The following is a 14,679-nucleotide window of genomic DNA, read 5'->3' as shown; positions in this document are numbered from 1 at the left end:
ACTGGCCCTGTGCCTCATTTTACCTCAGTTGCTTGTGTTCAAATATAGTCCCAGTGAAAACTTAAAATGAGGAGGTACGGCTTCAGCACGTTTTGGGGAACACACAACAATATAAAAAGTCATTTTCAACTGAATTGAATTTTATAATCCTTTTAAAATAGAAGTAACTTGTAGCTCTCCATCTAGTACCTCTGTCATTGCCTTCATTTCTGAATGGCAAGACTTTTGTTTTATTATTGAGATGGCTCAGTGGTGGCATTGAGCGGCGAAAACCATGTTGCTAATGTCCAGTCAGCCTCCTGAGGACTGGGGTCCTACTTGCACACTATCACACTGGGTGAGGGAGGCTTTCTTTTCTGTGTTGGCATGCATGTAATGCAGATGCCCACAGAGGCCTGGGGTGGAGTTACAGGTTATGCCCAGCTCTGTTCTTCTGCAAGAACAGTGTGCACTCCGAACCATCTTCAGCCCATATATTATGACAGGCATCTGTGAGGTTATATATCCTGGCCTGTGCTCATAGGCATTAAACCATGGTACTTCTTCTTTGATTCCTATGTACAAGGTCTCTAACACTCCCAGGGCTAGGGTTTTTGCATCCAGTTTGTGACTTCCAACTCTACACATTCATGTAGCTGTTGAAAGGCTCTTCAACCTCAGCATTTATTGTTAACAGGTTCCTCATTTGTCTTGGCCATATTTCCTGTACTCCCAAGCCTTGAGCAAGTGCCTACTGAATTGCACAAACATTTCCCTCACCATTGACATTTCATTGTGGATGACAAAGACTTGTTTTCCTTATCAAGTAGACTGCCATGTGTGGCTCTGTGGTTAGTGATTATTGTCCATTTTTAATATGGTTCCTCTCAAGGGCAGGTGCACATCATGTCCCAGATGATAGACCAGCAGCTTCCACAGCTTTTTCCTTAAGGTAGCACATCCCCTCCCCTTTTAAAAAATCTTTTCTTACTTCCTTGGCAGTGCTAGTTAGGCCTTTTTTATGCAGATGACTTTCCGTTATGAACTCTGGTGCATTGCATTGAATGAGATAAGGCCTAAGTCATCAGTTCCTGTTGTGGTTCAGAGTAAATGTGGTGAAGCCATCATGGATGGCTGTAGACATCAGTATCTCAGCACAGTTCCATTCTGATCTCTGCAGTGTTTGTGTCTGTCCTGCAGGTTCAGATCATAACAAATTCTTTACTCTGTGTGTGTGTGTGTTTTAAAGATTTATTATTATATGTAAGTACACTGTCACTGTCTTCAGACACACCAGAAGAGGGCGTCAGATCTCATTACGGATGGTTGTGAGACACCATGTGGTTGCTGGGATTTGAACTCAGGACCTTCGGAAGAACAGTCAATGTTCTTAACCACTGAGCCATCTCTCCAGCCCTCATAATGAATTCTTAAACAAGAATGTTAATTACTGATTTGTGGATAAGATCTTAATCTTGGTATTTGTCATGAAAAATTTTTTTGTATAAAATTTAAGTTAATGTTTTGTGCATATGTAAATAAATGACCAAAATTTTAATAGTTTGTCATTTGTGTACGTATTCCTTTTCCTAGGAGTTGGACGTTCAATGGAATCTAAGCTCGCATCTTTGGGGATTAAGACTTGTGGAGATTTACAGTGTTTGACCATGGCAAAACTCCAGAAAGAATTTGGCCCCAAGACAGGGCAGATGCTGTATAGGTTCTGCCGAGGTTTGGACGATAGACCTGTTAGAACAGAGAAGGAACGAAAATCTGTTTCAGCCGAGATCAACTATGGAATAAGGTTCACCCAGGTAATGTGTCTTTACATGGTCCTGTTTCTAACCTCGTAAGCTCCTGGTGATTGAAATAAACATATAAACTGTCGGTTTACTCAGAGCCTTGGTGACTTTTAAGGTAGATCCTTAATTTAAAAATGCAAGTCTTAAGGAAAGATATAAAATACTCTGCTTTTGTGGTCAAAAGTGATTTGAATTACAATTATTCTCAATTCCAAAGAAGAGAAAAAGGCCAGACAAGTATTTTGAGTGTTAAAAATTGTTTCATACCCAATCTGGGCCAGACCCCTGAGCAGCCCTTGGGCCTGAACTCTGCAGCCAGTCCCACAACACCCGGACGAAGCTCCACTCTCAGGCTCTCTAACACTCCCAGGATCATAGCAGAGGTGAGGAGGACACAACATCTGTCCCAACTCCACTGGGAATAACTGGGACCAGTGGGATCCAGGGACTTGGGAATCCCATCTGACCAATGGTACAGATTCTTTCCGGTCTGGGCCGGAACCCTGAGCATATCTTGGGCCTGAACTCTGCAGCCAGTCCCACAACACCAGAGGAAGCTTCACTCCCAGGTGTTTTAACACACCCAGGATCCCAGGGGCTTGGTCACACCAGAATCTCAGGATCCCAGAGGCAGCTTGACTCCCAGGGGCTCTGACACACCCAGGATCTCAGGGGCTTGGTCACACCAGAATCTCAGGATCCCAGAGGCAGCTTGACTCCCAGGGGCTCTGACACACCCAGGATCTCAGAATCACAGGATCACAGAGACAGCTGGACTCTGAGGAGTTCTAACACAGCCAGGATCACAGGAAGGACAGGCTCCAGTCAAATATAGCAAGGACAGGTAGCACTAGTGAGAACCAGATGGCGGGAGGCAAGCATAAGAACAGAAGCAACAGAAGCCAAGGTTACTTGGCATCATCAGAACCCAATTCTCCCAACATAGCAAGTCCTGGATAGTCCCTCACACCAGAAAAGCAAGATTCAAATCTAAAATCACTTCTCACGATGATGATAGAGGCCTTTAAGGACATAAATAACTCCCTTAAAGAAATACAGGAGGCTACAGGTAAACAGCTAGAAGCCCTTAAAGAGGAAACACAAAAATCCCTTAGAGAGTTTCAGGAAAACACAATCAAACAGGCAAAGGAAATGAATAAAACTATCCAAGATCTAAAAATGGAAATAGAAACAATAAAGAAACCACAAAGGGAGACAGCTCTGGAGTTAGAAAACCTAGGAAAGAGAGTCATAGATGCAAGCATCACCAACAGAATACAAGAGATAGAAGAGAGAATCTCAGGTACAGGAGATAACATAGAAAACATTGACACAACAGTCAAAGAAAATGCAAAATGTGAAAAGTTCCTTACCCCAAACATCCAGGAAATCCAGGACACATTGAGAAGACCAAACATAAGGGTAATAGGTATAGAAGAGAGTGAAGATTGCCAACTTAAAGGGCCAGTAAATATCTCCCAACAAAATTATAGAAGAAAACTTCCCTAATCTAAAGAAAGAGATGCTCATGAACATACAAGAAGCCTACAGAACTCAAAATAGACTTGACCAGAAAAGAAATTCCTCTCATCATATAATAGTCAAAACACCAAATGCACGAAACAAAGAATATTAAAAGCAGTAAGGGAAAAAGGCAAGTAACATATAAAGGCAGGTCTATCAGAATTACACCAGACTTCCTTCTCACCAGAGACTATGAAACCCAGAAGATCCTGGGCAGACATCATACAGACACTAAGAGAACACAAATGCCAGCCTAGGCTATTATACCCAGCAAAACTCTCAATTACCATAGACAGAGAAAACAAGATATTTCATGACAGAACCTAATTTACACAATATCATTCCACAAATCCAGCCTTATAAAGGATAATAGATGGAAAACACTAACACAAGGAGGGAAACTACACTGTAGAAAAAGCAAAAAACTAATCTTTCAGCAAACCCAAAAGAAGATAGCCACACAAACATAATTCCACCTCTAACAAAAATAATGGAGTAACAATCACTTTTCCTTAACATCAATGGACTCAATTCCCCAATAAAAAGACATAGGCTAACAGACTGGATATGTAATCAGGACCCAGCATTTTGCTGCATACAGGAAATGCATGTGACAAAGATAAGACATTACCTCAGAATTAAAGGTTGGAAAACAATTTTCCAAGCAAATGGTTCCAAGAAACAAGTGGAGTAGCCATTCTAATATCGAACAAAATCGACTCAATAGAAACAGATGTATAAAAGTTGGGGTCATAGACAGATGCACTTAGCACTTAAAATGAGCAGAATGCATAGAAACAAGCACTTATCTAGGACTAATTGGCTATTCTGGATCTTTTGTTGTTCCATATCAAATTGAGGATTTTCTTTGTATTTATGTGAAGAATGAGATGAAGATGTTGATTGTGATTTCATTGAATCAGTAAATTGTTTTGGTAGGAAGGTCTTTTTTCACAATGTTAATTCTACCAAGCTATATCCACTTGGGAGGTCTTCAGATTCCACTATGTTTCTTAATCTCTTTCTTCACACATTTAAAGTCTTCACTGTAGAGGGTTTTCCCTCTTTTGTTATATGTATCCTATTTTATTTGATTTGAGAAACAGACGAGGAGTGTGTCAATCCATGATCTCTCTCTCTCAGCAGGCTTGTTACTCATGTATTAAGACTGGTCAATTTTGTAAGTCAGTCATGTACCATAACATTTTGCTGAAATTATTGATAATTTCTACAATTTTTCTAGTCAAATTTTGGGAACATTGGGTATAAGATAATATAATCTCCAACTGAAAATAATTTGACTTAATATTTTCCCATTTGTATCCCTTCTCTTGCCTTATTGTTCCAGCTAATGCTTCAATCACATTATGGATGAGCAGTAGGGAGAGTGGGCAGTCCTGTCCCATTCCTGATTTTAGTAGAGCTTATTAATGGTTTTATTCATTTAGGTTGATATTGGCCATGGGTTTGTCACACAACCTTTATTATGTTGGAATATGTTTCCTCAGTCCTACTTGTTCTAGGGATTTTATTAAGAATGAATCTTATCAAAGACTTACTTTTTTTTCCCTTCCATTGAGATGATCATATGATTCTTGTATTTTTGTCCATAAATGCAAAACAAACAAACAAAGAATTATTTCACACTGTAGTTAAAAATTGGCCTCTTCTGTTACTCATACCTCAGCAGTTATCAGCCTTCATACTACTGCAACCCTCCAATAGAGTTTTTCATGCTGTGGTGACCTCCAACCACAAAATTATATTCATTGCTACTTCATAACTGTAAGAATAGTAATATTAATACCTATCAGGTTATTATTTTGTTTGTTTGTTTTTTTCGAGACAGGGTTTCTCTGTATAGCCCTGGCTGTCCTGGAACTCCCTCTGTAGACCAGGCTGGCCTCGAACTCAGAAATCCGCCTGCCTCTNTGTAGACCAGGCTGGCCTCGAACTCAGAAATCCGCCTGCCTCTGCCTCCCGAGTGCTGGGATTAAAGGCGTGCGCCACCACGCCCGGCTCCTATCAGGTTATTTGATGGTCTTCGGTGACCCTGCAAAAGGGTCATGTGATTCCCAAAGGGCTCATGACCCACAGGTTGAGAAACCCTGCCTCTGTAGCAGTAGTGCAAGTGAATTGGTGTTTCCTGTCCCTTGAATGCACGTTTATATTGGGTACCTCTCTGGGATTTAGGGCCATACACTTTACACATTCCGAGGATTTGAGATCTGGCAAGTTCTTACTCTTTGGAACTCTCATATAGGAATCTAACAGTGTTAGAATTCATATGTTATCAGGGACACTAATATTTGCAACAGGTCAGTGACGGCATAAAAAAGTAAAAAAGGAAAATGCCTTACAGAGTACTTAGTACACTGAGAACATGACCACTTACAGTAACACACAGTCAAGGGGTATGCACCGTGTTTGTTTTAAATCAGTGCATATGATAGGGAAATAAGATGTGTGTTCAATATGCAGAGCTAAGACACTTGAGAAGAACCTATTAGGGTAAGGAAAAGAATCAGTGTGCTTTTCATCTTTACCTTTGTGTAGCCCAAAGAAGCAGAAGCTTTCCTTCTGAGTCTTTCAGAAGAAATTCAAAGACGACTTGAAGCTGCTGGCATGAAGGGTAAACGCCTGACTCTGAAAATCATGGTACGGAAGCCAGGGGCCCCTGTAGAAACTGCAAAATTTGGAGGCCATGGAATTTGTGATAACATCGCCAGGTAAACTTATTCTTTAAGAAAAGAATGTTGGTAGTTATATTCTATGCAGCTTATTATAAGTCATACAACATAATATCAGTGGTCGTAGTTTCAGTTACAATTTACCAATCCTGGTGTTGTTCCGTAGCCTGTAGAGGCAGGCCACAGCCCATGGTCACTTGACTTAGGTTTAGTACCTATTGCAAAATACTGAATGTCGATGGATAATTTTTAAAGAAAAGATTTATTTAGTTCACAGTTTCTGGTGATGTAAGAGGCTGGTACCCTTGTACTGTCTGCCAGCCAGTGGCATCCCAGTGTCAGGAACATAGATGACAGACACAAGGTGAGGCAAGAAGCTGAACTGCTCTGAACAGACCAGTCTTGCTCCTCCTCCCTTCTCTAAACAAGTGCTAAGGACAGCAGGATCAGTTGCTTCCGAGAGCAATGACCTAAGTCAGTTCCTGTCCCTGTCTCTTTAGGTCCAGATCACCAGCATGACTGTGAACAGATCACATCTAAGTCCCAGCCAGGTGGCAGCCAGAGGCTTCCTCGGGTCTCCAGGCTGTTAACTTGAGAATGTAGAAAGGAAAAGGGCTGCACATTAGCAAGACAAGGGGACGGGTGTGGTTTGTGAGAGACTGACTGGGATTTTCCAGTTTCCTGAGTAAATCATTAGAGCAACCAGAATCCTATCTGAAAACTGTTCTTTAAAACTATGATGTTTGATGGGCACACCACTTAATGTTTGTGACCAACAAGAAACCACTTTTTAAAGTGGGTCTTCTGTTCAGCAAATTGCATTCTGACAAGCCAGTGTTAGGGTCTTTAACAATCTGTCTCTGAGTAAGGGTTATGATGAGAGTTTTCAGTAAAGATGAGCTCATATCAAACATGTTTGTTCTTATAAAGTCTCTAATACAGAAACTTAGTGTGTTATTGAAAGCATTATGTCCTGGGGAAACAGGCAAGAAGTAAAACAACATACTTTCTTTCATGTAGAAATTGAAAGCAACAATAATGGACATTTCTATGTGAAACTGGTTCTTAAGCATAGGTTTGTGGGTCAGGTGGGAGGGAGGCAGAGCTGGCTTTCTACCATGCAGTCTTAGTTTTAATTCCAACATTGTATATGTATATACACTTTTTTTTACATGCGTTAACTAAAAATTTTCTTGCCTAAATTTGTCAACTTTTGGTTTGGGTCTTCATGGCTTGTTTAAAGCACCAATGTTATGGTTTCTATGCTTGGGGGTGGTCTTCCTGGCTTACTGTAAGGGCAATTATTAATAACTCCTTGCAATGTGTATATGAACTTTTAATGAATATATATGGAATGTGCATTTGTTTGCTTAAGAATGTAATTCTAATACTTACAGGACTGTAACTCTGGACCAGGCAACAGATAGTGCAAAAATAATTGGGAAAGCTACTCTAAACATGTTTCATACAATGAAACTAAATATATCGGATATGAGAGGGGTGAGTATCACACTGGCTCCTTCTTTCTGTAGCGTGAAGTCTGGGCTTCCTCTGAGCTTGGTCCTGATGTAGTACAGGCGTATTAAGGACACAATTTTAACTTCGTCCATGCAGTCCACGGAAGGAAACAGGACTTCTCATCAAGCCTCCTCATGCTGCTTCTGACAGATTAGATTTGTTACTGTGTAGATTCTGTCTTCTGCACAATGCTATTCAAATCTTACACGTCCTATTCCCAGCACTTGATGAGCACCCGTATCACTGCATTCCTGCCCCAGCTCAGTAACTCTACTACTGTAGGGAGACTTTCATCATGCTAAGTAGATACATGGACCACTCTGCTATACCCAGCCTGCCAGCTTTAGAGACAAATCCTATTTAAAACCTCAACTGGGGCTGGTGAGACACTTGAGTAGATACAGGCACTTTGGTTGTCATGGGCCCTCGTGCTGTACTATACCAGCCTTTCCCCTTTAAATGTAATAAGCCCTGTAAAGCCACCCAGAAAACCTATGGAATACTGAAATCCACTTGTTTGGGTATTCTGATGTCTGAGTATTCACATGTTTGGGTAAGAATGCATACTCTGTATCAAGATAAAGCGACTTAAGTCACTGAGCCACAAGTTGTTTGTGGGACAACCCGTGAGTAAGCTATTGGTTTGCATTGTTCCAATGGATTCTTTATTCTAGAAACTGGATTGTTGGTAGCACCAACAATAACAGAATTTTGTTTAGATGAATTCTTATTTTTCACTTTTGTTATTTTAGAAACATTCTCTTTTATTTTGACTCTAGGTTGGTATTCAAGTGAATCAGTTGGTTCCTGCTAATTCAAATCCTTCCACATGTTCAAGTCGTCCATCAGCTCAGTCAAGCCTCTTCTCTGGTCGGCCACATTCTGTCCGAGATCTCTTCCAACTTCAGAAAGCTAAGAAACCCACAGAAGAGGAACACAAGGAAGGTGGGTACCCTCAGTGTGTGGCTGCTTTCTGCTCCACCAAGTCCTTGGGGAATAAGAAGTTTCATTTTAAATCCACATGGGTCTGTGCCCTTCCATTTGTTTTTTTTGTTTTAAAAGTAAAATTACATTCTAAATTGTGAATCTGAAACAATTTGTAAGGAAAAGAGTGAAATGATCGGGGTGGAGGGGCTTGGCGATTTCTTCCCCTTCCGTGCCGTGAGCTAAAGAGGCTGTTTGATTTGTTTCCTACAACTGTAGTATTTCTGGCTGCTGTGGATCTGGAAGTGTCCTCCACCTCTAGAGCTTCTGGTTTATTGTCTCCGCTCTCTGCACATCTAGCAGCTAGTATCAGTCCTGACGCCAACAGTGGAGAGTGTTCCAGGAAATGGAATGGCCTGCACTCTCCTGTCAGTGGACAGTCAAGACTGAACCTCAGTATAGAGGTCCCATCACCATCCCAGGTATGGATTTTGGTCCTTAAGTCAGTTTTGTACTAAGAACAAAGTGGTATTCTTCCTTTGTTGGTCAGCAAAGTCAACTTCATGTCTTACTGTTCTCACTTAAGCCCCTCCCACTTGTGCAGGTTCCCTTGTTTGCTAGTCTGCTTTGTGTCAGGTGTATCCCATCTTTTTACATGAGTTCACATGGGGCGGAGCTAAAGGAAATGAAAATGCTATCTCCAGATCTAAGGAAAGGTGCAGTTCTCATGCTCGAGGGAGAAACCCTAATGCTTGTATAAATAAATACCTTTTTAATCTTAATACTTTTAAGCCGGGCAGTGGTGGCGCACGCCTTTAATCCCAGCACTCGGGAGGCAGAGGCAGGCGGATTTCTGAGTTCGAGGCCAGCCTGGTCTGCAGAGTGAGTTCCAGGACAACCAGGGGAACACAGAGAAACCCTGTCTCAAAAAACAAAAAAAAAAAACCCAAAACCTTTTAAGTATAGGATGATAATATTTGAGGGGTGGGGCCCATCTGAAAAGATAATTTCTGTTGTCCCTTTCCATGGGCGAGTTCTTACTGCAAGGTGTTGTGTGAGTCATATGTGGACTCCCTTGTACGCTACTGACTCCTATTCTGCACTCACCTTCAGACTCGGGCTTCGGTGTCCATCAAGATAGCTGGAGTAGGGACTAGCTTTTTGAAGGCTGAGGGTCTGAACTTTTACTGTTCCTGAATCTTTTATTTCTGAGCATCAAGTTCACATTTGTTATTTTACAGATTGACCAGTCTGTTTTAGAAGCGCTCCCACTTGATCTCCGGGAACAAATAGAACAAGTTTATGCTGCTCAGCAGGGAGAGCCACGTGGAAAGAAGAAAGAACCAGTAAACGGCTGCAGTTCAGGGGTGTTGCCACATCCTGTTGGAACAGTTTTATTACAGATCCCAGAGCCTCAAGAACCTTGTAATAGTGACAGCAGGATTAGTGTAATTGCCCTTCCAGCATTCTCACAAGTACGTTGATATCAGGGACCTTCAGTCATGCTTTTTTCACCTGTCCTCTCCTCTATCTAATTCCTGAGGAGCTTGTACCTCAGCACCAGAGGGAAGAGATGTGGGAGGCAGGTGTCGGTCCCTAAAGCTTCTGGAAGGACACTCTGTTGACTTTATTGGCTCACACAGATCATGAGTCCTCCTGAATAGGGGGAAGATGCCCAGAAGTGTCCATGTGTTTTTGGCTTCCCATTTTGTAACCGAGTGTCTTGTTCTGATCAGTTAGCACAGAAATTGGATTGCTCATTTTCAGTCTCTTGGAAGGTTTTGAGCATTGCTGTTTAAGGCCCTGTTAAAGTGATTTGAAAACAGTCTAGCTGTCCTCCAGAATTAATTTAGGTGTGACTTTCCTTGTACTAGGTGGACCCTGATGTCTTTGCTGCCCTTCCTGCTGAGCTTCAAAAGGAGCTGAAAGCAGCATATGATCAAAGACAAAGGCAGGGAGAAGACACCACTCATCAGCAGCCAACCAGTACATCTGGTAAGAGGAGAGAACTGTCATGTCCCAAAAAGGGACTAGGGTGATGGCATCATTGTGTTACAACTCTTTGTCCTAGGCAGTATCTGAAGCATCAAGGCAGACCAGTAGTGAGTGCTGTAAAGTCGCTGCTGGTTAGTACTTGTGCAAGTCAAGCTACTTGTCCTTTGAGACTGCTGTTTGAAAGGATGTGGGTTCAAAACAGGAAATCTCAAAACATGAGTCCCTGAACCCACGTAATTGCTAAATGAGAATACTAAGTTGTACAGCTGAGCTCGGAGGACTTTATGCCTTAAGCCATGGCATGCCTGGCCTTCTTTCCTGCTCTTGGTTGTAAGGTGGGTTGAAAGGACAAAGAGTCAATGGTATTACCTTGATTTCATTTTGAGACTCTCATTCCTCCTCTTTTAGTGCCAAAGAATCCTTTACTTCAGCTAAAGCCACCAGCAATGAAAGACAAGAGGAACAAGAGGAAGAACCCCATTGGTTCTCCCAGAAAGAGTCCTTTGAAAAATAAGCTGCTTAGCAGTCCTGCAAAAACTCTGCCAGGGGCATATGGAAGCCCCCAGAAGTTAATGGATGATTTTCTACAACATGAAGGAATGGCTTCAGAGAGACCCCTGGTAACTGGAACAAAATAATGACTGTTACTAGATTTTAAGGTACTTGACACTGTCTGAATACAGCATTCTCATTCACTTTCTCAACAGGAAGAAGTCTCAGCTTCTACCCATGGTGCACAGGACCTGTCTAGTTTACCGCCGGGCCAGAGCAGCGGTTTTAGACCAGCAGCACCCAACCTAGCTGGAGCTGTGGAATTGAGTGATGTGAAGACCTTACTCAAAGAGTGGATCACTACTATCTCAGGTTTGTGTGGTAGCTCTGTGATTCGAGAACAGGAACTGAGCCCAATGGCCCGAGCCCCTCGTCTAACCTTACAAGCTGTAAGGCGTGCTGGGCGCTCACCTGGGTTTCCCTCCTCCCTAGATCCAATGGAAGAAGACATCCTACAGGTTGTGAGGTACTGCACTGACCTCATAGAGGAGAAAGACTTGGAAAAATTGGATCTTGTTATCAAATACATGAAAAGGTAATTTATTAAATTTTTTACTTAAAGAGGGGGAAAAAAAAAAGCATGTCCCAACAGTCAATTGAGGGCATATGGATAGAACAAGTTTTTAAGGTTCCTGGTTTTAAATGCCATATAATAATGTTGACAGGAATACTAAGTTAAAAATAACCACTCCCATGGTTATGTCCAATACAGAAGTGACCATGAAATGTTTGAGTGCCCTAATAGACTTAAGACTTGGTTTTACTGTCTGGGCTGGCTTTTAAACTCAGTGGCTGAGATTAAAGGCGTGAGCCGCTGTATCCAGTTCAAAATTTAAAATATCTTTGAAAAAAGAAAAAAAAAAAACAAGAATGAAGCTAAGTCTGAAGGACAACCATGCGTGCTGGAGCTTTCTCTTCAATGGTGCCTCTTCCTTCCTCACCTTCAGGTTGATGCAGCAGTCGGTGGAGTCTGTATGGAACATGGCGTTTGACTTTATTCTTGACAATGTTCAGGTGGTTTTGCAGCAGACTTACGGAAGCACACTGAAAGTGACCTGACGCTCTGCTCGCTGTGCCAGCAGTGCTTGTGAGGTATTGCAAAGTGCATGATAGTGACGCTCTGAGGTTTCATAATCCTACATTTCTTTTTAAGCAAGTGTTTTGTACATTTCTTTTCAAAAAAGTGCCAAATTTGTCAGTATTGCATGTAAATAATTGTGTTAATTCTTTTACTTGTAGCATAGATTCTATTTACAAAACGTTTGTTTATAAAGTTTTATGGATTTTTACAGTGAAGTGTTTACAGTTGTTTAATAAAGAACTGTATGTATATTTTGTACAGGTTTTTTTTTTTTTTTTCTTGTGAATCCCTAAAGGAACTAGCAACAGTTTATTCTACTTAAAGGCTGGACCTCCAAGCCAGCCTGCTACAGACGATGTGCAAAAGCTGTGAAATTGCTCAACAGTCCAATGCCAGCATTTTACTAGTTTTGTGAACAAGGAAAACCAATAAAATCCTGGCCTGGGATTTATTACCTGACTCAAGTCCGAGATGATGTTGTGAAAATAATATCTCTTCTCTAGTGTCTGTGTCATAACACATTTCTTATAATACACACATAATACATTCATTTGTAGTGGATACTTTGAATGAATGAACACTCTCAAGTTCAAGTTCTCCTACAGCAGGTTTCTTCAAAGGATTGGGTCCTCAGGAGTAACTATGTAGTCTAGTCATGAGGTGTGTGAATGAATCACTGAGGTCTAATCATGCAGAAGCAGTGACAGAAAACAATGGAATGTATGCAGAACGCCCCTCTGAGGGCAAGTGTTAGCAGGTGCTAGAAGGAGCTAGAATGGAGGCCTAGCAGAACCTACTTGACTGCAGTGTCTCCTCTTTATTGGCAGTTTGTTCCAATGAGCTCTCCTGACTAGTACAAGCAGTAATTGTAGCCAGCCATGGCTGCACACAGAGCAGAAGGAAATAGCAGAGTCCCTACCTACATTTTTTAGTTAGAAAAGTGACTAAGGGCACGTGGCAGAAGAATGCTAAGGGTGAGTCACTGTGGAAAGAATACCCATAAACTTATTTCTTACATCAAAAAAGTCCCAAGAATCACAAAATCTGTAGAAGCTTGGTTAATCAAATACTGCAGGACTGATTTAATCAGTATAAAATTGAAAGATTTAGATTTGTAATAAAAATCCAAATTTGAAGGAAGGGCAAACTTTAAAACAGCAGCCAAGTCTTAAAGGAAGGGTGGGTGAGTGCAGGCACGCTGGACTGTGGGGCGGGGAACTGACCACTGTCAAACCAGTGTAAGTTGCTTGGTTTCTCATGGAAAACATTTTATACACCTAAGTCCATCAGCGTCCAAACGTCTGTTCCGTTGGTAATATCACAACATAATATTACATTACTCCAAATTCTGTCCCGTGTGGGAAAATTAGATGATTTCAAATACTTTCTTCAGCTCCACAATAAGCTGCCAGTCACTCTTCTGCATTTCGTCTCTGAACCAGTCTTTGAGTGCATCGATGGACTGCCGGCTGATCTGCAATAGCCCAGGCACAAACAGGGTGAGCCAAAGGTACAACAACTGTGTCCACGAAAGATAGCCAGTGGCCCCAAATCTCACTTCAGCAACAGAAAAGCAGTGCTTTGCAGCCTGCTTTCAGAGGGAGAGCCCACATCTGTGCCTCTGGAGTCCCTGGGGTTGTCAGGAGGCACCACTGCTGTCTATCAGAATCAACATCTGACGTTCCCAAAGCCATATTTTAGTTCTCTGAACTACTGCAATAGGCAACCAGACAGATAAAAGGGACTAAGATTTCTGAAGTTTTCAGTCTGAAAATGCTACTTTTGCTAGTAAAATACTTACCTTGCTGACAAGTATATCTGTAGCTTCGAAATGTCTCCCAAACATTTTGGGAGATTCCCCAGGGATAGGTTCTATTTTGACACAGACCTCTTGTCCTTTTTTTGCAACATCCACCTGCTTGTGGTTTATTTCAATGCTTGTTACTATCCCAATGTCAACAAACTGTAAAATAAAGATCAATGTCAGAGACTCACATAGGTTATCATGACAGCTGAACTTGGTCTAACCCTGCAGTGTCCACAGTAATTTCTCCACAACACCCCATCTACCCCACACCCAAGACGGCAGCCAAAACCAAACAATTCTCTGAAGACTGGCTTGTCTGTTGCCCCAGTGTAATTTTGTGGTCCTGCTGTAAACTCTCAGGCTGTGATAGGACATACAGCTAGTCACAAATAAGCCAGAAAAATGGAGGCACAGGAGGCATCTGAGTTACAGAGCCAACAGCTCAAAGTGACACCAGAAAGTACTAATTAAAAGTTCTTCGTGCCACCTAGGTCAGAAAAGTACTAGATGAACCCAGATCACTACCCCAAAATGAAGGCTCTGAAGGCCATGTCTCGACAGTAGGTAGCACATGACCAGTAGCCACAGGCCTGCAAGAAGTGGAAGGAGAACACAAGTTTGTTGCCCTTTCCAATGTAAATCCAATGGGGTCAGTGCCACTGAGAAATAATGTTTTGGTGACCTGCATAGTGTTGGAACCCCCTTGAAGGTTCCCTTTCAGTAAGTCTGTCTATAGAGGAGAGAATGGACAAATACAAATGAATAATGTCCCTAACACATTTGAGCTGGACTCTTCACATCTCCACT

General features: G+C 41.8%; 2 protein-coding genes across 9 annotated transcripts in view; one reads left to right on the top strand and one right to left on the bottom strand.

Annotated features, from left to right (window-relative positions):
- Rev1 (REV1 DNA directed polymerase) overlaps positions 1-12,474 on the top strand; it is a 73,640-nt gene extending 61,166 nt beyond the window's left edge. For 2 of the 8 annotated variants that reach the window (XM_029481076.1, XM_029481073.1), the window contains exons 14-24: positions 1,573-1,793; positions 5,862-6,034; positions 7,393-7,495; positions 8,293-8,458; positions 8,717-8,919; positions 9,679-9,912; positions 10,312-10,432; positions 10,841-11,052; positions 11,140-11,296; positions 11,417-11,519; positions 11,932-12,474. In XM_029481076.1, coding sequence (XP_029336936.1) covers positions 1,573-1,793; positions 5,862-6,034; positions 7,393-7,495; positions 8,293-8,458; positions 8,717-8,919; positions 9,679-9,912; positions 10,312-10,432; positions 10,841-11,052; positions 11,140-11,296; positions 11,417-11,519; positions 11,932-12,043 — 1,805 coding nt within the window. In that variant the 3' untranslated portion in view covers positions 12,044-12,474. The remainder of the gene's footprint in view (positions 1-1,572; positions 1,794-5,861; positions 6,035-7,392; positions 7,496-8,292; positions 8,459-8,716; positions 8,920-9,678; positions 9,913-10,311; positions 10,433-10,840; positions 11,053-11,139; positions 11,297-11,416; positions 11,520-11,931) is intronic. The other 6 variants (XM_021170766.1, XM_029481072.1, XM_021170775.2 and 3 more) reach the window with 3 other exon arrangements.
- Eif5b (eukaryotic translation initiation factor 5B) overlaps positions 9,798-14,679 on the bottom strand; it is a 59,936-nt gene continuing 55,054 nt past the window's right edge. Inside the window, exons 23-24 of the mRNA XM_021170786.2 lie at positions 13,867-14,028; positions 9,798-13,539 (exon numbers count right to left, since the gene is read on the bottom strand). Coding sequence (XP_021026445.1) covers positions 13,432-13,539; positions 13,867-14,028 — 270 coding nt within the window. The 3' untranslated portion in view covers positions 9,798-13,431. The remainder of the gene's footprint in view (positions 13,540-13,866; positions 14,029-14,679) is intronic.

This window comes from Mus caroli, chromosome 1 (assembly GCF_900094665.2).
Source record: "Mus caroli chromosome 1, CAROLI_EIJ_v1.1, whole genome shotgun sequence".
In the NCBI taxonomy this organism is placed as follows: Eukaryota; Metazoa; Chordata; class Mammalia; order Rodentia; family Muridae; genus Mus; species Mus caroli.
Note: the sequence above shows the minus strand (reverse complement) of the source record. Positions and strands in the feature narration are given on the sequence as shown.